The sequence below is a fragment of the Apostichopus japonicus genome, chromosome 15 (genome assembly GCF_037975245.1).
Source record: "Apostichopus japonicus isolate 1M-3 chromosome 15, ASM3797524v1, whole genome shotgun sequence".
NCBI lineage: Eukaryota > Metazoa > Echinodermata > Holothuroidea > Aspidochirotida > Stichopodidae > Apostichopus > Apostichopus japonicus.
Genome location: NC_092575.1, coordinates 24,065,385 through 24,089,058, shown reverse-complemented (window position 1 = coordinate 24,089,058; position 23,674 = coordinate 24,065,385). Strand labels below are relative to the sequence as shown.

The 23,674-nt window shown below is 37.1% G+C and overlaps 1 protein-coding gene across 4 annotated transcripts in view; it reads left to right on the top strand.

The window, feature by feature from the left end:
* LOC139980528 (unconventional myosin-XVIIIa-like) overlaps positions 1-23,674 on the top strand; it is a 161,353-nt gene that overhangs the window by 100,813 nt on the left and 36,866 nt on the right. For all 4 annotated transcript variants that reach the window (XR_011797571.1, XM_071992229.1, XM_071992228.1 and 1 more), the window contains 6 exons: positions 554-670; positions 1,248-1,331; positions 2,187-2,324; positions 2,941-3,126; positions 14,150-14,283; positions 21,525-21,686. Coding sequence is in view for 3 of the 4 variants with exons in the window: in XM_071992229.1 (XP_071848330.1) it covers positions 554-670; positions 1,248-1,331; positions 2,187-2,324; positions 2,941-3,126; positions 14,150-14,283; positions 21,525-21,686 (821 nt within the window). In the remaining variant the exon portion in view is untranslated. The remainder of the gene's footprint in view (positions 1-553; positions 671-1,247; positions 1,332-2,186; positions 2,325-2,940; positions 3,127-14,149; positions 14,284-21,524; positions 21,687-23,674) is intronic.

The following is a 23,674-nucleotide window of genomic DNA, read 5'->3' as shown; positions in this document are numbered from 1 at the left end:
AATTCAAGATAACCCATGTTTTTACTCTAAAACCACATGTTGGATTGTTTTGTTTACATACACCCTGTACATGTCTGGCAATCTGGTCCAAACAAGGTTCATTCTATAGAAGAGAGCGTTGTGGTCAAGTGGTCAAGGCAGTGGACTGGTGATCTAAGGATTACAGGTTCGAGCCCTTGCCAGATCATTGCGTTGTGTCCTTGGGCAAGGCACTTTATCTCTATTGCCTCTCTTCGCCCAGGTGTATAAATGGGGACTTGCGAGGTAACTTGTAAATATAGTTGCATGCGCTGGTTTCTGGCTGCACCCTATGAGAAGTCCCCCGGGGGGACATGTGTTTGTGGTGCACTGTGGTGCCCCAGGAGAGATTGATTAAATTGGGCACACTTTTGTGTGTAGGTGTGACAAGTTACCAATGAACAGGCTAATAGCGCCTTTGAACAATTTCTGTTGACTTTGGCGCTATATAAATGTCTTCTGGTTGATTGATTGTGTGAGTTTTTTTAATATATAGCATTTCATGACAATATCTTCTTCCAACGTTCAATCACAGATAGAGGACAAACTGTCTCACGCAAACAGAGACAAGTCCGACTTGGAATCACAGCTGGAGGACAACGAGGAAGAAATTAACGACCTCATGAAGAAATACAAAGCCTCAATTAATCAGGTATGCGTATATCAGGAGAGGTCTTTTAATTTCAGGGTTTGAGGGTTTGAGATTGAAACAGCGGATAATGTGGTACCGACAAAAAATCGTACCGACACTTCTCGTGAGTGTTGGTTTAAGCAGCAAATCCACAAGGAACAAGACTTGGAGTGAAAAATATTATTTAAAAAAATTAAAAGCAATTATTTTTATTGGCTCTTGTACATAACATTTTTTTCCATTTCTGTGGCACTTTTGGATTTGGGTTTTTCATGTCATATTTAGCCTATTATTGGTGGCTGACAGTGGTCAGACAAAATACCCAGTTTGTACTGAGCACTGTTTCTTTGAAGATAGTAGGGCTGGGTACACCCTGGTCACATGACCCAACCCCAGACTAATAGTTTCAATCGTTTCCGATGCTTGGGAAGGAAAGGATTTGGGGATGCCATTTATTATGTCTAATATTACTGTGATATGAATCCTTGTTTCTAGACGTGTGTCTAACTCTCCTTTAATACTGCTATCCAACTGGACATTTTGCCTGACAAACCTGCTAAAGTTAACAAAAAAGAAATTTTGTATTCCTTCATTTTAGGCTGCCTTGGATCAAGCTAAGCTTCTGGAGGCTAACCAGACCATATCTGATCTTAGAACACAATTGCAAGACATTGAGGAAAAGGTAAGCATGCATATTTGCTTTGTGCAATATTTATGGAAGGACAGGGTAGTAAAAAATGTCCCCTAGACAGGCTTTTCTGGGTTCCTAATGGAACATTTGTTCCAATTTATGTCCATTACAGACATACCGCTATCAATGCAGTTCACTTTATGTGTTTGTAATGCTTGGAATTATACTTTATAAGCAAAAATATAAAGAAATATAGAATATTTACATAGTATTTGTAGTAAGTGATCTGTTTTGCATCCTGTGGTATTTTGGTTGTTAGCTTTATCTTGCAATATCAAACATTTTCACCTGTGGTATTTGACCAAATAGTAAACATGTTTAATTAAATGTAAACAATATGCTCATGTCACATGAATATGCTACTGTATGTAAGCGGCAAGGAAATTAAATAATTTTAAATAATTTAGTCACCTATCCAATTTAGCTATCCACCTTCTCCCCTACCCTGCCCTACCCTATCCCACAAATCCATTGTACTACTGCTCTCAATTCATATTTTGTTTAATTAAAATCGCCAGTTTTTAGTTTTAAGAAAACATTTATTTCAATGCTACATTTCCTGTCCTCCCATTATTTTAATGCAGCCATCATTTGTGAAGTACAACTTAATTCCCACTCCCTCCCCCCCCCAAAAAAAAAAAAAATTAGTCACTTGATTTAACCATTGAGTTTTGCTATGCTATTTATCATAACATTCCTTTATGAACAATAATACCTGTAAATTTTGTAAATAGGAGTAAACAGTTTCAAGCTTCATGAAAATGTATTAAAATTGCGATTCCATACTTATGTCCATTTTGAAACGTTCATTTCATTCTGCTATTTATCTATTTATTTTTTCTTCAGAATCTTGAGCTTTCAAGTCGAGCAGAGTTTATGACCAACACCATGATCGAAAAGAACAAGTTAGATAGATTAGAATCCCGAGTGAAAGAACTGGAGTCCAGGCTAGACTTGGAACAAACACAAAAGCAGAGATTGGAGGTAAATCGGAAAAGCAACGAAAAAGAGTTTTCTTGAACCACTGTTCTCTGCCTTATCTCTTATATCTTATTTAGATCTATAGACATACATATTACATCACCAGAATTTCCAACAGACCTTTTCTAAATAAGACATCCACAGACGTCAGTTTCAGTAAAAGCTTCCTTTTTTTTTCCTTTAATTTTTTTGGGGAGCAGAAAGGGTGTTCGGGGATTTTACAGAAAGGGCAAAACAAACATAAAAATGACTATGAAACTAGTTTTCAAATCCTTGATATTGGTTTTTCTGGGTCATTGTTTTACTTTTGCCTTTAAATTCCCAGATGTGTATCCCCATGTCATTGTAAGTAAATGGGTTCAAATTTAACTTTGTAAAGAAGCTTTTCACTCCTTGCTGAAGGCAAAATGTTGCAGGGAAATCACAGAGTGTATTGACTTTCTGCTTTCTTTGAGTACAAGTGTTATAAATAAAGTTTATTGACAAAAGTGTACAGCTTTGACATTGCAGCTAATAATTGTGTCATCTGCCCTCAAGATGGAACATCCCCCCTCCCCCCCCCGGGCAGTAACATTGTCAGTAGATGGGATTAATTTTTCTCTCTCTTCTTCTTTTTCAGGGACAAATAGAGAGACTCAAGGACTCGCAGGAAGATGCCGTCTCTGATCGTGAAAGTCACATCGTCAAAGAACAGAGGGCGCTAGAATCCGTGCGTAAGAGTCAACGAGAAGTACGGGAACTCAGGGAAGAGATGGTAGAACTTCAAAGAAAAGAAGCAGACGTCTCGAGGAAGAAGGAAGAATTGGTAAGACTCGTCTTCGTCTGTCTCCGCTGTCAAATGTTCATTCTTCCCTTCTACCCCCTCCCCCCACATCCCCATACCCCCCAACCTCACCCCCCAACCCTGCCATAAACCCAGGACCACTCCAAACTGGTAAACTTCAAGGTTAATATTGAGGGATGATTGTTAGGGCTGCTTGAGATAAATATGATGCTGAAATTTGTCCTTCAAATTATGGAAAAAGCAAGCATTTGCTTTAACAAAAAAATACTCAAAGAAAATACCCCATAAACCTTTGAATTCTCACTTTGCTTGGTTGAGTCTATAGGAACAGGAAGTTACTTGGGTAGTTTCTGGTATGTAAAAATGTTAAGATGTGATTGGATGTGTCTGTCGGCTAACTCATCTGACTTCATGTGAGTAGTCGAGTGTTATCTACCCAGATAATTGATTTTTTAAGATGTTTGAAGAAAAAATTTAAAAATATAAATTAGATTAGGGATTTCTTGACTAGAGACTTGCGATGACTGATATCAGGTAGAAAAGGTTAAAAATATCAGTTGGTTCAAACAGAAGCTCTATCGATCGACTTTGTGATTAACTGGTGGAACGTTACTCTACTGTTTATGGAAATATTAGCCACCTGACAAAATATAATGTGTTTCTTTGATCTACCAAAATTGCAACAGGAATGATAAATTAGGCGTAAACTTCCAAAGCGTTCAAAATGAAGTGATAAACAAAACTTTAAATTTTCGGGATATAGAATTTTCTGCGTCAGACTAAATGTCTGACATCTCACTGAATTGAGCTTGATCCAATATCTTTATAATTATTACACCAGTTGGTCGAAGGAACCCAGCAATGTTGTTTAATAGGTTGTGACATGAAAGCATTGTGTGATCAGTCACTACCCTCTGTAAAAACTTTCATTCAACTCGCAGAATTTGTTGTTGGCTGCATGAAGTAAACACAATGATAATCATGAATGATATCCTTTGAGAGGCCCAACCAAACTTCTTGAGCCAAACCTCCAAGTGTTACCTCAGAAATATGATATGAGGAAAGAAGCACTCGTTCCAGATACTTTTCATGTTGCATTCAAAATCGATAAAAAAAAAATCCGTAAATATTTAGAGAGTGAATAATCAATCCAACGCAACCTTAAACACAACGTTTCAGGGTTACTATATACGTTATAGAAGTTTTCATCCTTTCTTATCCTATTAATTCACCTCTTGAGTTACCAGTTACCCCTTTAAATTGTAGTTGGCCCCCAAAACTCACAAGCAGTCACTGAATTCTCAAGCTTCTGTTTGACGTTTCAAGTTTCACCAGATCCTGTGTAACGACCTGTTATCTAATGCGATTTGAAGTATTTCATACATTTATTCTCACTTTTAGAGTAGACTAAGTCATTTTTTTAGTCACAATCGATATTCCTTGACCGTGCGCTTAAAATTCGAAACTTGAATCTCACGAAAATTTAAAGTCAAACTTTCGGCTGACACAAGACTCTTTGACACAGGGCTGTTAAAACTTTGAATCATTTTGACATGATGGAGTGCATTGCTTTCAATTACCAAGGTTTAGATTATCATCTGGATGTAATATGTTAAAATAAAATAAATTGAAGGTGGTAACTGTTTCTCTAGTTCAAAAACCTCCCATTGCACATAAATCATGTTGGATAGCTAACAAGTTGAGAGGAATCTTCATTTTGTCTGAGAAAAATGCCCTTTTTACCTTAAAAAAACAAAGCAGTCCCTGTAATTTGTTTGGTCTCGAGAATTTGCAATATAATCAGGATAATTTTCAAACTTTTTGAAAGTCGTGACCAGTGTTGTCCGACATATGAATGTAAATTGTTAAAAGCAACCTTATGCTTGGATATTTTATTTTCTATATTCATTGAGTAAATTTATGCTGACTAACATTCTGCAAAATATTGTGTCAGGAATGTTTTCCATTGGTCGAAGTCGCTTGTATACAAACCTAATGAATCGCTGTTTGTTTCAAATGTTTTTCCTCTGTTTTCTCTAACTTTGAACGAGCATTGGTTGCAGAGAGAAAGATTTCTGTGTTTTTCACACAATTGATCTTGTTCATTAATCTTGCGTTGTTAGGTTTTTAAAAATAATAGAAGAGACCATTTTTTTAAGGAAAACATTGGAAATAATTCCTTTTCTTCCATGTGATGTCCCTTTAATCTGAAACAGTATCTGTTTGGTTGACAATATTTTAGTTTGAATCTAATGGAAGCATGAATGACTCCCTTTATTGTAGTTATTTCAGGTAGCCTATTCAAAAAGTATTCAGTCTGTTTCGTGCGGTAATTTGTTCGCATTGTGAAGCACTTTAGAGCATGTCCTGCTCGATTAGAGCGCTATATAATTTATTATTATGATAACTATTATTATTATTGATATTACTGTTGTTATTATTATTATTATGATTACTACTACTATTACTACTATTATTATTTTGATTATTATTATTATTATCATCATCATCATCATCAGTATTATTATTATTTACGTGTTTTGGTTTGGCTTTACATGCTTTTGTGAGTAAAGTAGGTTTGTTGAAATTATCAGCAGCTATGGACTTTCCCCCCAAAAAAGATGGCTTTAAGCTGAGGGACAGTATCTGGTTTGCTATCCTTTGAATCTCTGTGTGGTCAAAAGACGTTATGACTTCACATCCCTTTGCAGTCGGCCTACTACTGTAGCCATTGGTTCAAAGGCACACAAACCACATATATATATCTTGTCATTGCTCATGGAAACCTTTCCCTTACTATTATGCTAATCTGCCACACACTCCATGCCAAGTTGTGTCTGTGATCACGTTTGTCAGAGTAAAGAAAGACATGGCATCTTTAAATTTGAAATGAGTCTTCGAGAGTTGCCAAAAAAAAAAAAGAGACCGGCTTTAATCACAAAACTTAGCAACAGTGGTCTTGAGAGCTTTCAATTCTGATTACTGCCAATATATACAGTATGTGAGATTTAGATAATCGATGATTTTATATCACATAGAATAGAAGAAATATACCTGGAACAATTTGCTACAGCCCGTTAAAGGGAAAAAAGAGAAAATATTAACCTAATCTTAACCTTGACATACTTTAGCTCTTTGTGAAATTGTCACCAAAAAGAAAAGGAGGGAAAAAAAGAGAGAAATGTAGAAAAAGGACGATAACTTTGTAATAAATGTAGAAAAAGGAAACGGGATTTGAGTAAATAAGATTTGTTCATCTTGATAATGATCAAGTAGGTTGAATTGGTATAAGGTTAAGATTGATGTAGGAGTAAGGGAGGGGGTGGGGGAGGAGTAAGGGGGGTGGGGGAGGAGGAAACTCTTTTTAACATGGTAATAAATGGAGAAATGAAATGGGATTTGAGTAATTAAGATTTGTTCAGCTTGATAATGAACAATTAGGTTGAATTGGTATAAGGTTAAGATTGATGTAGGAGTAAGGGAGGGGGTGGGGGAGGAGTAAAGGAGGGGTGGGGAGGAGTTACCTCTTTTGAACTTGGTAATAAATGGAGAAATGAAATGGGATTTGAGTAAATAAGATTTGTTCATCTTGATAAAGAACAAGTGGGTTGAATTGGTATAAGGTTAAGATTGATGTAGGAGTAAGGGAGGGGGTGGGGGAGGAGTAAGGGAGGGGGTGGGTAAGTAGGTAACTCTTTAATACCTGAGAATAATTTGGGAATATTTAATTCCAATATAAAATAATACGTATTTACCTACACAGGCTTTTTGCAATAGAAGCTAACAGGTTTATTTCATCTCTTTCATCTTTTTTCATCTTTCGTCTCTCTGGCAACAATTTGGGAAGAAAGATACCAATATATATGCAAAATTTTGTTTGCAAGCAATTTTGTCACTCTATGGTAAGCTTCAGTTAGCTTACATTAATCTATACCTAATAGTAGTATTAGATCAAAGATTTGATCACTATGGTTACGGTAACTAATAACTACAATAATAGTTCACATTCTAGAAATCTCAGATATGTGACCCTTATTGTGGAAATAACTTAATTAGAGAATACATTATAATAAAAAATAATGAAAATGAGGTATAAAGACATTCTCATACTTGGAGTTGAAAAATAGGTGCGTTCATTTAGGTTTGTCAAACGGTTTAATTGTTTAAACCGCAAACCACAATTCCAAATACTTTTGAGCAAACATAAGACCCATGGTTATAAAGCTTCATTAATTGAGGTTCTTTACTTTAGACATTTGAACATTGTCTTAATGTATTTGCAAATAACAAATTTATGAGTGTCGTCCTCAGTTGTCATCCTCAGTTGTCCAAACTAGCTTGGACATAGGAAAACCTCATTTTGGTATTTACAATATCATTTTTATATCTGAGGAGAAAAATCACACGATATTCCCAAGGGATATTATATAGTATATTATAATATAGATTATATAATTATATAGATGATATAATATAGATAATAATCAGACAGAATTTAAGAAGACTTTTATGGTTATTAAGAAGATAAAACAGTAAGTGTTTGAAGGAGGCAAGTAGCACTTTTCTGGCAAGGCCCGAATTTGGTTCGCACGAAGAAAGTCTTAAAATACACTTCTTCTCTTCGGAGAATGACAGTTATATAGTGATGGGTTGTTTCCACTTCAAAAGCAGCAAGTTTGGTGATGGCAAGCCACCACACTTGTCAGGATGCTGTGAAATGAAGCATACATCTTGAACCGACTAGTTCACTTCAGACCTTTCTTCGCTGTCAACTTCAGGTTGTTTTTAATCCCTGAGAGGAAGTAAATTAGTAACATTTGGGGAGGATGAGTTTGTAGAAAGAGGCAGGACTCGTGAGTGGTCTCTTCATCTTTGGTACGTCTGTGTAAACATGACTGGAAGGGTCCAGACATTTTAATCGACTTATCCTAAATAGAAGAAGTAGTTTTTTTCAAGGGATTACTCCAGTAGTCGGACTTAATCTTCAAATCCGTCGGGGGAACTAGAGTTTGTGAACTGTCAGCCTCAGAGAAGCTCACAGCTTACAGTATAGCCATAGTGTATATTCTGTACAAAACTTATGAAGAGTGCTCTATCTGTTTGCAGAAAGGTATAGTGAGCTATTTAATTAACCAGCAGCAAATTAATGATGATAAAGGGTTTGGCCAAAAGGTTTATCTTGCTAAATAGGCTAGACATTGTCTAGGTACCATTATGATGGATATGTAGGTCGTCTAAGTGAGTATCTTGCAAATCAACAGACATTCTCTAATTAGGATCTAAAACCCCTAGTTTCCAGCATTCATGGGTATTTGGTGTTTGTAAAAAGTTAAAAAGCTGCAAACTTTACTAGCAGAAAAAAGAAACCCAAAAGGGATTCATTTCTAAGACAAGCTTTGGTAGGGGGGGCAGGGGGGGCAGGGGGAATGGTCATCAGGTGGCAGACCCTTCCAGACGTCGGTGAATTTATCTACAGTTTTGGGATAATGTGGATGCAGATCCGTTAAGCTATGTTTGTTAACGTCAAATCCACAGTATTATACATATGCTAGCTTTCGTGCGTTCTGAGTATTGATTTTGAAGATTGGCATCCAGTGGGGTGTGGCTCAGCCCTTGTTTAGCTTCGTGGATAGGTACTACTGCTCTCGTAGCCGGTCAGCTGTGTTTTAGGTTTGGTCCCTTCATAGATACCACTTAAAAGCTCATCTGTCCATCATTTGTAATTTGATCTTTAGTAATGAAAACTTATAAAATTACACCTCATTCACCAAACACATGCCGCAAATTGTGAAACATTTCGATATTGTGGTGAAGAAAATGAGCCGAGGATCGTAGGAAAAAGGTAGCTTAGCAGGGTGGGGAGGAGGTAGGGGTATGGGTAGGGGATAGAGGCGGGGGTAGAGGTAGGGGATAAACAGGTCCCAACTGCATGGCTTCCTTGTGGATGTTCTTATGCAGTTGCTAGTATTTACAACTACATGATCAAAGATTTGATACAAATTCCTTTAAACCTGCTGAAAACCTTCTAAAAGGTGAGATTTAACAGGGAGGTGTTTTTGTCATCTCTCCACAAGAAGAGTGAGGTATTACCATGGAAACAGTTCATCTTTAAATGTCATCAAAGTTATCAGCATTAGAAGTCTTCAGATCTCAGAAATGTATGAAAGTTTTGCCAATTTCTTTTGGAAACATGACTTTTTCATGACATTTTCAGTATTATCGAAAATTTGTAACTAAGAAAAAACATGTCAACTAATATTAATATAAAACACATCATTTGAGGAATCAAACTGAATTGCAATGTTTTGAGATAATTTTCAATTCTTTAAGTTATTCGAAATGAAGTCTACTTTTGACATTTCCTCTTTTTGCATGTTTGGTTGTTTATTTTTCATTTTTATTTTCTTCTTTATTGGTGGCTAAGTTTAGGACTCTTACAAAAGATATCCAAAAGAATAAAACAAAATTTTGCTGCAAAACTATACAAGAGTTGTTTAGAAGTTCGAGGTCGGGCCTACGGTGAAATGCTGCCTCCCATGTGTGGCCAGACCGCTTCATCTTTAAAAGGAAGTATTAAAACAAATTCCCCTTAAGCCAATCTCTCCCCGACTTTGATAAAAATCGATAAACATTATCGATGCCCTGCCATGCCGCTTGTTCAGTAACAAGATCCCACAGGCACACCATTGACCAAGAATCATATATATCCAACTCGTAGTGCCCCATTCATTTCAGCTGGAAATAAAACGAGATACTCATCTCACTATATTTTTATCACTACTCCATCTTGGCAGTCTGTCAAAAGATATGCAGCATGAATGTCACTTAGGTAGTTTTTCTTTTGATACTTTTTTTTCTTTTCTCTCGTTTCTCTTTATTTTATTGCAAATGTAATATTTATAGATAAATTGTATCTGCATTTAAGTTAGCTTCAGGTTGTCTGGTTTCCCAAACATCTATTCTCATCTGTCTGTGTTTTTTGACTTGACTATGAATCAGAGAGTGACCTTATTCTGTCACTGCGGGGAAGTCTTCAGTGTATTCAAAGCTTTTTACATTGTAAAATTCATGAGGATGCAAGAACATAGTCCCGAGACTGTGGTCGAGAGGTTTAATGATTCTTTCTCTAATATTACCTCGTCGCTCATCGGATTGCACACTGCCAAATATTAAATGAATCTTTGGTACACGATAATGTTGATATGCTGATGATATGCTCTTGAACCAACAGTTTCCAAAAATATGAAAGGTGTTATGAATTTTTCTACCTTATTATACAGAGAACAAAACTTATTATTGGACTTCTTCTATGCGTCTGAAATTTTCCCTCCTACAATATTTTTTTATTTTTAAGCTGGGAGGGCGGCGCTTAAATAAACCAGCAGTGTAAAGTCCACACAAGGTGGTGGAGATCCAGCAACAAATTTGAACTCTTTTTGACAAATGTGTGTTTAATAGAATCATTGTGAAAATTCCCAGTGCTAACATGTTTTGTTTGCAGTTTTAATTAATTACCTAGAGGAAGACCGTTATTCTTACCATCGTTGTGAAATTTAATATTCGTCTTCTAGCGTAGCATCAATGAATGTGGTATTCATATTCATATTCTGATACATCAAGCTTTAATGGTTAACAAAAATATTTCAGTTAGTAGTTTTTGGTTGCAAATGAAGCAGAATATAACTTCTTCAGAGGGCCGGACGTTTTGATCCTAGCAGGATCTCGACAGCAAGGCTTTTTGCAGTACTTAGACAAGCAATTTGCAGACAGTGTCTTTCTCTCTAATAATATGAATATTCATATATTTAGAAGTTGTTTGATGAGATATTAAAGACAGGTACGCTTGGTTTAGTAAAATGAAGTCTTCTCTTGAAGTCGGCAGAAAAGCTCATAATAATGTAGAAAATTTAGTCACGTCACATTGACAGGAAATCTAAAACATTTTGATCTTCTGGAAGCCTCTTCTTTTCTCTTTTGTTTGTATTTTTTTTGGAGGGGGGTTGGTTGACGGCGGAAAAGACGGCAAATTTGCTTCACACATTTGTGAAATTATTCTAGTCAGGATTTGGCATTACACACAAAGTCTAGCCTGTAAAATGTATTGATTGCTTTGTAGTGTGCCTCATCCTTGTCCATAGATAGACGAAGGAAGGAAAATCCCTATCGGATTACCCTTATCTTGTCCCTTTATTAACTCGTGCTTAAAGTAAATGTGGATGTTCCGTCATAACGTGCGTTAGGTTACCGTAATAACGTGCGTTAGGTTTATACCAAAATTAGACGTATGATCAGTTGTTTGCCAGTGTTTTAGTCTTCTGCATATTTAACTTTCAAAAGTGACGTGAAATGACAGGTTTAAATTTTTTTTTTAGAAAAAAAAAAGGAAAAAGTTGGAGATGAGTCTTATTGAAGCATTTACAACTTCCGGGCTTGGTATATAGTTAGTCTTATGGTGCGGACTACATTTATTAAACCATTGATAGTCAAATCTTAATCTCGGGTACTAATTGGCCGAGGCTAGAAATTAAATCAGTCTCTTGTGTCCCTTAGATTTCTTTAATCTTTTTTACATTGAAACATTCACCAAATCACGACGTATGTTGGGGTATACCTAAAACCGACATATTTGTTAACAAGAAAAGGCCCCCCAGATTGCAGGGGATGTCTCGTATGTTTTAGAATGTTAAAACACAATATTCACGTCAGTCTTTTACTAACCAGCTAAGAGGTTCCACGAAAAAGAAAGGGAATGACTCAGACATGCCGAGGTACTTTTTTTTTATCAGGAAAGTCAACTCTACGGCATCAGTTTTTGTAGGAGGAATAAAAGTGGGAATAGGATTTAACAAAATTAACGATGGAGGTACTTAAAATTGTGTTTTTTAAATTGTTAGTTGAATTTCTCTGCTGTGTGTAAAGCTTCATTGTAAGCATTCTTAAATACTCAGTAATGGCCTGTAAAAGTGGTCATAGTTTTCCTCTTGTTATGAGGAAATTTATGAAAGATGTTTGACATCACCGACAGTCATGATGTCTAATTGCTGTACAGCTCCTCGAGGTTGTCACCATGAACATTCCCCCAACTTCTGTAACCAAACACTGTCCCCTTCCCTTCCCCCTTCCTCTCTCCCACCCCTCCCCATCCCCATCTCCCCCCTCCCTCCCTAGCCCTCTTACTCTCAGTGAGACCATCTCTGTCTATGCCTTTCTCATCTCACATACAGTACATTTGAGCTTATATCTGCTTAGACTTCCGAGGCTAGATAAGTTTGCTTGGATACTTGTTACAAGCTTTCACTCCGAATCTGTATCAGGTCATTCAAAAGATTAAAAATTGGAATGAGTTCAGAAACTTGTAATGGTTGTAAAAGTTTTCATTTGGCATTTGGCTCTTTGAGTATCATATTTTGATCACATTAACTATGATCGGATTGACATTTACAGCCAAGAGAGATGAGGGGGTGTATTATAATATTTAAAAGGTTTTCGAGCACCTATTAAAAAAAAAGGTACCACCGTGGCTCTTCATGGTAACCTCATGGTCTCAACTGTGTCGCTCTGTTTTAAGAGCTCAATGTTTTCAACTCCAAAGCAATCAGAAGGGAACAGTGACTAAATTTGTTTACGCAAGTCCACATTGTAAGTGATAAACAAAGAGGGGAGGGGAAAAATGACAGCGAAGATTGTCTGTGACATATATTGAATGAAACATTGTATACCTGTGTAGGCCAGATCATAAAGGTTGGCAATATACAGTAGTCCAGGCAAAAACTAAAAGATGCATGAAAACTATAGGAACTCCTGCGGAAACCGATGCATTCATAAATGAGACACGGATGTAGGTCCTCCTATTAATGGTAAAATACATTTTTTACATCATTGGCCCCTGGAAGCTTCATCTGAAAATAAGGAGTGGGTACACTGTGTTTTGCTGTAGTCTTTGCTACATTCATCAACCAAATGCTAGTGTTTTGTTGAAATTTCACTGCACGTCCCTCAGACAGCCTGGAGATATTTCTGAGGTTGTGTCATCAGATCTGGGTATTAAACAGAGAGTGTAGAGATAGTAGGAGTGGCTGCTTTGACTTTGAGAGTACTGTCGGGCACAAGGACATATTTTTGTCCACGTCGGTCGTAGACCTCTGTACAGCCCCTTCAAAATAAGTCTTTTGTGTAAATTTTACATTTTTGTATTTAACTTCTTATGTTTTGCAGTCTTTGACCAGTTTGTTGGATTGCCTTTGTAGAAACAAATTTATACTCTGGGGTACTGTTATGGCAAGCGAATCAAAACAGTTCTCACAATTAACTGTTACTACATATGGTAACAAAGGCAGTTTTACAGAGATTGCAGCCAGTTCTGAAAAATGTGGGAAGAATAGACCTTGTGTTTCTAATTTAAAGGATAAACAGTAAACCAGATTCTGAGCAGCTGACTAAACAGAAACATTAAATGAATATCATGCATATACCTCTCCTCCCCTGCTCTCCCTCTCCCAGCTGACTAAAAAACATGTAAATGATTGTCATGCACATAAACCTCTCTTTTCCTTCCAACCCCTCATCTGCTCTCCCCTCCCCTACTCTCCCCACCCCTCTCCTCTCCTCGCATGCAAGTGAAGATGACAGATTGATAAATTTGTACAAGTTTCATTTTGTACATCACATTTTTTTCTCCAATTCTGGGTATCTACAATAACAGCAAAACTCTTCTCCTCTTTAATACTTCCTTTCCATTTCCCTTCTTTTATCGAGAAATGCCAACTCATAAACTTGTATTCCGAGTAGTTGATAGTTCTGAGGGGAAATCTTTTTATAATCATGCTTGGTCAATGACCTCCCTGTTTAAAAAGACTGAGAAATGCAGTAGGCCTATCTATATTTGTTTTAAACTGAATGCCACCTACTGTATACAAACAGCTTCAAAGAGCACACCAGGCAATATCAATGCACTTTTTTGAGCATCCTATCCCCCCTCGTTACTTTTTAGTGTTCCCCTTCTTCAAATTATCTCTCTCTTCTCGTCTTATTTTTTTATCTTCAGGAGAAGGAAATTCAATCTCTGGAAGAAACCAACACTCAACAGCAATCGGATTTGAAGTTAGCTTTCAAGAGAATCAGCGATTTAAAGTCTGCATTGGAGGATAACATTGGAAGCGGTAGTGATTACTCCGGCAGGTTCGTCTCAAATATTTTTTTTTTTTGAGTGTTTTTCAAATATTTCTTTTGTCATTGCATTCGAGGATAGTTTTCAGAGTCATAAAAATTGTGTATTAATATTGCGTTGATAAAACAACATAGAGGCAGGCCAGCCAATCATGGGCTGTCATTTCCTGATCTTACAGCTTGATTTCGTACTTATCTCACGTAGTTTTAATGAAAGTCTGAAATGAACAAATAGTAAGCAGGGACGGAATGAGACTCTCGTTTTGAGTTCTGACGAGCAAGACGATATATCGTGTCGCGTGAAGCGACGTTTAACCTTGCATTTGGATTTGTGCTGAAGTCTGCGGAATAGTCGATTATTGCAAGCTCATCGCTGAATAATTCGCAACAAACCTATCTTGACTTTGCAACAAGTGTTGGTTGGTTTTTTTCTTTCCACCAAGCGACTAAACCGTACTACGTGGTTTGATGCAGAAGCAAATTTTTCACTTTTTCCCACCTATTCAGAAAACTATGCAGTAAGCTGACAATCAGCCCGAGCACTTCTTCACGATAACTCCCTAATCTTCCCCCCGGCTCCCTCGCTGCCCAACCTCTTCCCCTCCACCTCCCCTCACGTCCCCCCACCTCCCCTCTCCCTCCCCCTCCCCCAAATATGTTTCTATTTATCACCACACTCATTGAAACTAGTACTGATGCCTATCTGGCATGAACCTAAAAGATAGCATTTCAAAGAACAAGAAGACGTGACTATTTTCTTCAGTGTAAACATTCACAAACAAGACGACCGTTTGAAAGATGACAGAATATTTGGCAGCTAGCAGATAATATCTGGTATTACTGCATAAAGAATATTTCCTGCAACCTCGGCTTGCTGAAAGTCAGACATTGTATAACAAGAGGAATCAATGTTTTGATACATGATGATAAAAATAAGAACCCAGAAAGGTATTAAGCCAAGAATTGTTTACAATAATACTTGGCTCTCTAAGTTAATAATTTCTAACTTCCTTTTTTCATCTGTTAACTTTGTGATGAAGCCAACAAGAAATGGATGGAATAAAAATTTCTGGCAAGCGAGCACTCTCCCGAGTTCGATTTAATATTCCTTCTCTTCAATTTCAGCTATCTGAGGGAAATGCATTTTGGTTTTATCTTTTATCATATTTGACAATTATTGAGGACAGAAGATAAATAAGGTATCTGGGAAGAAAAAAAAAAATCTTGGTTTGGATAGTAAATGTAGTGAAGGATAAAAAAGTGCAAGTCGAACCTGTGATGTTACGCGATGTTTTGTCTACAGTGCAAATCGGTGGTTCTATCCTAAAATAGGTATTGTTGAATGATTGCAAAAACAAATGTCAGCATCCGTTATCGAAATGTTTACAAATATTGATACCAAACAGTCTCCCCGCTCCAGATGCACTTCGATCGACCCTTAAAACTTCTGCAAGAAAAAAAGTTGACGACATTTTAGATTGAGTTGTTATTCTCATGATTTCCTAGAAGATTTTTTCCCCCTGATATATCTAGATTGAGAATTGTGACTTTATAAATGCTTTTAAAGCATCCATTGCGATCAATTTAAATTAGTGGTAATTCGTTGTGGTGATGTGTGTATTTATAGTCTTCCATGGATTTGATCATTTCTGGTTTGTGAATCGGAGAAAGTTAGGTTTCGTTCTCTCATCGGTTCAGACAAAACTTACGTCTAGTCTCTGCACTCAGTGTCTGAGAAAGAGTTCGGTTTACTGAAGCTGAAATTTTTGTGTGAATACAGTAGATTTGGTAAAGTATTGGTCCCAAGAGCAGGAAGAAGTCTGCCCGCCATCCACTTCTCCAAACATGTTTGTACACTGGGGTTTAAGTCATATACTGTAGGCTATTAGCCCCAAGAGCAGGAGGGAGTCTGCCGGCAATCCACTTCTCCGAACATCCATGTACACTGGTCTCGTATACTGTAGGCTGATATATCGCTTCATACAATCCTAGCATTCATTGGCTGATTCAATTTAAATAAAATATGGAAGACAAAATAGTCCCCTTAGGGACAAGGTTTCATATGTATCCTTTCATTACTTAGGGGAAGGGATGAGGGGGGATGGTGGGGGAGGGGAGGGTTGGTGATCAAGACTGGGTGTCGCTCTCTCCATAGTTTGGATAACGTGATGCTAGTTATTTGTAATAATCAGTATTTTTCTGCCAGTGTTCACCCCTCTGCTTTTGTTTAATTCCCCCTCCCCCCATCTTCCCATACTGTCGGACCCCTTCTTACTTTGTTCAGTGTCCACTGTGGTCTGCACTCCTATGCTTCGTACTGTAGATACATCTGGGTTCCCATCAGTAGTACAGCGTAAAAAGTGGGTCTTCAAAATGTCTCGTCGAGGTTGCGACAGATTCCCCATGGAGTTATTTAAAAAATTCATAGTAAAAGCGGACTCGTTTCCGTTTACGATGTGACGAGGAACGTGATATTTTTTAAATCTCGTCTTAAATGTAGGGCGGCTGTAGAACCGACCTGATTTAGATATATATTGAGTTGTACGGTATTAAGAGGGTCATGACAGTTTCACATGTGTTAAAAGGAGGCTTCGTAAAGGAAAAGTTGAGGATGAGTGGTCATCACAATGATCCAATTCTTAAATTCTTCAGGACGTTTCTTTTAGTAGGCTTCTGAATGTCCAAAAGGATCATGTTTCTGATCTCTTTAAACCCTGAAGTACGGGCAGTAAAGTTTGCTAAATTTAGTCTCATAAGTGGGAGGAGCCAGTACAGTATGCTGGAAAATGAACTGATGGAAGAAGAAAAGTTAACAAACAGCCTAAAATGTTCAACTTTAAGACTATACAGTTGTAAAGTATACACTGGTGGTAAATAAAGAATGTGCCATCCCTTGTAATAATCAGCTGAATAACTTGCCCCCCTCCCCCCACACACACCAGCATATTTGTATCACCTCTTGTTCTTCGTGTTGTTTCTGATTCGTTCCTTCTTGATAACCAGCCACTCCTACCTTTCCTCCCCCCACCCCCCTCCCTATACCCTCATCTCTGATTCTACCCCAAAAGCCTTCTTCTGACAACTGGAAGGGGTATTCCTTGCTCTTATAAATGTTACCATAGTAACTTCAAGTTAGTAACTAATTTTGCAGCTACAGTAATATAAACACGTCATATTTTATCTATGTAGGATAGTGTATATTGAAGAACCTCTCTGGATATTGGATTTATAAATATTTCAAAATTATTTGATGAGTGTTATAAATCATGTACAGTACATAACAGTATAATACAGCAGTCTCTTTAGCTTGGATAGTGAAATTCTCAATCCAACCAGTCGAAGTAAATATTTAAAAGTTTGCGAGATATCCAATTTTACGTACGTGTGCTGTATGCTACGAACAATGTTAAAGTTGTAAAAGTGTCTGTGTGATCAAACGTTGAGAACCAAATGGAATTTTTAAACTTTTATTATCTCTCATATTAGCTGTTGTTTGTTGAAAAAAAGCTAGGAATATGTCTGACAGTAGTTATAGTTATAAGCTAATCTTGAGCCATAGTTGATACGTATGGTATTAACTATTAAAAATATTATTAATGATATAAAATGAAACCAAAAAAAACTGCATAAAATTCTTGGAGAACTTAGTTTCTTTAAATTTCAATTCACCAAGGATCTTGGAAACTTGCAACAGAATCTCCTCTGCCCCATGGTTGTAAAAGTATGAATCACCAGTTTACCTCTGTTTTCTCGATCGCGAGTCACTAAGGTTCAAGATTTCTTCCTTGTTTTTAACTCTTTTATTCTTCCTGACCTGTGCCGCTAGTCGGATTTGGGTAGAAGATTTGTTTTGGCTGATCGTATTTCAAAATTAAAATGAGGAATCTCGTGGATTTGGAGGAGGGTGAATGTTCCAAATGAGGCAGGACTTAATGGCTTCTCAGGCAGCTGTGATTTGTCGGTCTTGCCTTTCATTGTTTGAAATCCTAGTCTATTGATTCACAATTAGATAGCCATCCGTCAGGAGTCGGGTTTCAAACGAATCGATCTCAATTTCCGCCAGGGTTCCTCGGCTCTCTTTCCGATAGGAAATAGTGCACTTGTATTGCCTACACCTCAGGACATTTTGTTAACCTCTTTCATTCTACAGGTGATATTTTGCAAGGATCTCTCTTTTCGTGCCTAACTAAAGGACAGAGTAAGAGTGAAGTTAATATTCTTAATGTATCTTGCCTATGACTTTGCTGACCTCTAGATCCCTTTGTAGGCTCAAGGCCAGTTTAGGTGTGTAGAAGTCACAAAGGCAGCTCTGTCTTAAAGTTTTGGTGGTAATATGGAGTAGTATAACAGCTTGAGTTCAAGATGTAAAAGGACTCCGCAATTACGAACCCATTTTATCCTGTGTTTATATATTAAAATTATTCCCATAATAGTTTCAGTAGTATTTAACTTTCTCTGATTATGTATTGAATTTACAACAAATGTATGATGGTTTCGATTTGACAGAACAACTGAATATTCATGCCAATTATGGTGATTAACCTTCGTTGACTACATTGAAGAATGTTCCCCGAAACATGCATGCGCTATTAAAGCTTTTACTGAATAAAATGCTGAATATTTATTTACACACGTTATGGTAATTTCCCAATCTCATTTGTCATCTTTTAATGAGCATTCACCAAATGTCTGGCAGATAAATTAATAAAGGACTTCGGCAATGAATATTCAAGCACATTATGATAATGATCTGTCATCGACTAAGACATGGTATAGTCTAGTTGACTTTAACACACCAAGTTATCATAATTAGGCTAAATTGTAATGATATCCTATAAGAGGGTCCATGAACAAATAACATAATAAACCACTGGATATTAGCGCACGTCATGGTTATTCAAAATCATCAATTTACTGTATACTGAAGATTGTCCAAAATTTATGGTAGTTAATGAATCAGTCACAGTTTAAGGGATTTCTGACAGCAAGTACATTTCAATGAACTAAGGAATACAGTTTGTCAATTGCTTTGCACATCCTTTGCATATTCATGCGTATTATGGTAATTAACTTTCATTGAATCTTACATCATTGAACATTGCTCAATGTATGCTAGTATAATTTCAATTTTAACCCCCCCCCCCCCTTATCATGGTAATTGGCTAAATGTTATTTCCATGAACAAGAGAAGACACTCTCCTAAACATGTGTACATCCTTCACAAAGATGACCGTAACCTATGGATACTTCCTAGCGATGACCAGTACAATATGAATATTGATATAATTGGGTGTACATATTACCACTTAAGCCACTGAATATTCATGTCCGATATAGTGGAACTATGAAATCAGTCACTCTGTATGGTTTATTATTGTAAGTTTGTAAAATGTTGACAAACAAACACAATAAGCCAAATAAATATTGATTGAAGACATACCTTCAGAATAATTTACTTTTTTTGCTATGTCAAGAAGCCAAAAAATATTTCTTTTTATTAATATTGAAATTGACTGTTGTCTGGAGATGATGTTTGCATGATCAATAACCCAGTCGGAGAAGTTGGAAATATCATTCCAGAATATTGGAACGCACCAGATCTCACTAACTCATCAAGATTTTCCAGTTCACGTCAACTTTTGTAGCATCCCACTGTGAAATTGCATATTGTATGACCTCACTTTTTACCCCAGATATTATTCTTGCTTCAAGATCTTTTTGCTTGTTTGAACTCTTCTTTGAAAGAGGCCACTTTCCAGTTTCCTGCGGTTTGGCTGACTAATCACACGATGAAGGTCGGCTTAAAGTTCTTACTTTCAGTTTGAATTTGACTATGGGTACAAAATCTCGTAAATTGTCAGAGAGTTTTCGGGGACATGTCACCTTTTCAGTGGGGCTGCTTTTATCTGCTGAGCCAACTCAAAGGAGGAAAACATGTGTGTTGGTTAAATCGTGAAATGAGACAGATGTCCTTTAGATGTGGTGTCTGCCGTGCACTGCTAATGTACTAACTGTTCCTATCTGTCACCCCAATTCCCCCCCCCCCCGACTCCACCCCCATATATCCATGTCAGTTTCAAATTCAGTCTTAGCATTAGCAACAATCTGAATTACTGACACTGCTAGCTAATTTGCCAAATTCAAGTCATCGAATTAGTGACAGGCTACTACACTTCCGATTGGGTTTGCTCTCCGTTGCTGTGTACGGTTAAAAGTCATGAAAATTCCCAGAAGTGTGTCATGATTGGTTCTGCACCATAATTAATTCTGCACCATAATTGTGCACCATAACTATCGAGAGTACCAGCACCAGTCACAGGCATCTAATCTCTGCTTCCTATTTGACCGGCGACGCCCAAGGGATCTCCATGGGTCCATCCCTGCAATGGTATTATTAAACTCCTACAGTAAGTACGACCATTGTAATATATGCCAGCCCTCCAGACGCGTAATGTCACTTTGTAAGAGCGGCAGATTGATGGGATTGGACTATTAGTCCTATTCGTCACAAATAATGAACATTGACCTTGGCATTTGTTTGGGGAAAGATTGACAAAAGCAAACACTGCATGGGAAAGAAGCAGCTTGGCAAATCAAAAACTAATAGAGGAATTATCAAACTGGTGTGAAATTTCTCCCCGTAGAGACATAAGATAGTTTGATCTCGACAGAAAATCAGCGACGAACTTTAAAGACCATCGTGGCGGAAAGCCTGATAAACTTTGACGAAAAAGGAAAGGGATTTAAGCTGCCTCTTTTTATGCTTGTAATTTGTTTGCTCTGTAAAGTCTTTTATGTAATATGAGGGGGGGGCGGGGGGACCCCCCTCTCTTTTTATTGCTTCAGATGGTAATCGCAATTGAAAGATTTTCCTTTTTTTTCTAGCGTGAGTCATGTTGTGAAAACACTGCATCACACATTTAATCTCAATTTACTAACTTCACATTTGCTATGATCCAAATTGTGCACGTTGGAAATATATTTTATTGCCAGACTGCCAGTTGCAATGATCCCCAAGTTGTCTGTATATATTTTTCGGTTAGTAAAAAGACATGTTACGTAAAAGTTAAATTGCTGAGAGGTTTTCCTCTTTTTCTCCTCCCCACCCCCCTCCCCATCCCCATCCCTATGTCCCACTTCTCTCACCCATTCCCTCTGTCCATTCACGATACTGATTTGTTTGAAACTTTACTCTTAATTACACAAAAGTCATTTTATCTCTCTTTAATCCGTCCTTTTTTTCCCCCTTTCAGCGACACTGATTCAGAAAGCGGTAGTGATGACTACGTTAGCCAGGGGCGATACAGGATCGGATCGAGAAGTAGTCGTTACAGCGTAGGAAGCGATTACAAGTCAAACCAGACCAGGAGACGCATGTATTCCGGGGACTCTGACCGATCGGACTATAATTCTAGGTAAGTGGAAGGCTCGACGAAGTCGATCGTAAAATTTGTCACTTTCGCAAGTCGGTCGACTTGCCACGATGACTGCTCTGGTACTTTTATAGACGTAATCACCATGGCAACGTGCCACATTTATACATGATAGGTTTTGACTTCCAAGATTATGGAAGTCCAAGGGTTGTATTACATGAACAGTGGTAGGTGTTCTTTGGACTTACAATCAAAATAAAGTCTCAGTTTAAAACATTTTCAAGAAGTGAGTTTACAAATCAGTATATTACCCAACACATACACAGTGTTTTCAACTGACTCTTTGGTGGTTTAATAGTTTGTGGGCTGTGAGCAAACCGTCTGTTTTGTTAGCAGTAATTGTTAACAACATAAAAGTTGGGCGGTTTGTTTGGTAGAAAGTGCATGCTTTTAGTCATCCAAATCATGTCATGAGATTGCTACACAGATTTCAACTCAAGAAAGTCCTTAAAGATTAAGCAATAGTTTAGTCTTCAACCCTTCCCTCAACCTTCAACCCACCCCCCCTCCCACCCTTTCAAAACTTTAAGGGAGTCTGTTGATATGATCTAAGGAAAACTGATGCAGTTAAACTTGATGCTATATAAGTTCATTTGAACCTTGCAGGATTTTTGTTGATTTCAAGCATGGATGACACTTTTTAGTTTGAAGGGTGGTTATTATATTGGATTATGGAGTTAAGGAAATATTGGATTATGGAGTTAAAGAAATATTGGATTATGGTGTTAAGGAAATATTGGATTATGGAGTTAAGGAAATATTGGATTATGGAGTTAAAGATATAATGGATATGGTGCTAAAGATATTGGATATGGTGAACAGGATATTGGATATGGTGTTAAGGATACCGGATATGGTGTTAAGGATGTTGGATATGGTGTAAAGGATACTGGTTATGGTGCTGAAGTGTTGAATATGGTGCTAAAGATATAGGAGATGGCGGTAAAGATACTGAATAAAGATTTTGTATTATGGTTCTTAAGATATTTGATAGATTGGTGAAAATATTGGATAATGCTATGGATATGTTGGTCAAGATATCGGCTGATGTGGTCGTTATATGGTGGTCAAGATATCAGATGTGGTGGTAAGGATAGTTGATATATGGTGCTAAGTATCCTGGGTAGTTGTGATACAGTATGTAATGCATTGTATTAATTGGTGCTAAAGATATTGGATAATCTTTTAACCATACTGAAAGCATCCATTGTCATGTTACAGTAGCATACATACATAACTCAGCTAGAATAATGCAAAGTGAGAACCCAAACCCAAACTAAAATTTCAGCATTCATTCATTAAGGATCTTTAATATACCAAAGTGTTAAGACAGTGCCCTCACTGGATAATATCCATAGCCAAAAAAAAAAATAAAACAACAACAAAAATACAAAAAGTACAAAATACAGGACATGACTTATACTTGAAAATGTCCTTGATACTCAAAATTCCATTGCAGAGAGCGTATCCAATAAGAGGTGCAAGTGATTTATGTTATGAAAATATGAGCACACTAACATCATTATAAAAGTGTGTTTGCTACTGTCAAAGGCTCACCACAAAAAGCTGTCAGAAGCGTGGCGAAGACTTGGAGCAAGTCCAAATTAAATTTCAGCAACACACGTACGCACGTATTAGTTTCATAAGAGTGGAACCGGAATGTGAGTCAACCCTGTCACCTTTATGACAGAATGAGACACTTTATGATTTAGTGCTCTCATGCTTGGCTTAGAGACTGCAAAAATCATAAAAAAATATATATATATTTATAGACAGAGAAAGGTGACACAAACCAAGGCCGAGAAGAAAACTTAAAAAAAAAAAAAAAAAAAATCAAATGTGAAGTGGCTTTTTTTAAATTTTTAATTTCTTTGGTTTATGAGTTAATACGCTGAGCTTGTTGATGGGATCTTTAACAGATGGTAATGTAACAGTTTCCGGTGGTTATGAAGTTAATTATTCTAGTATGT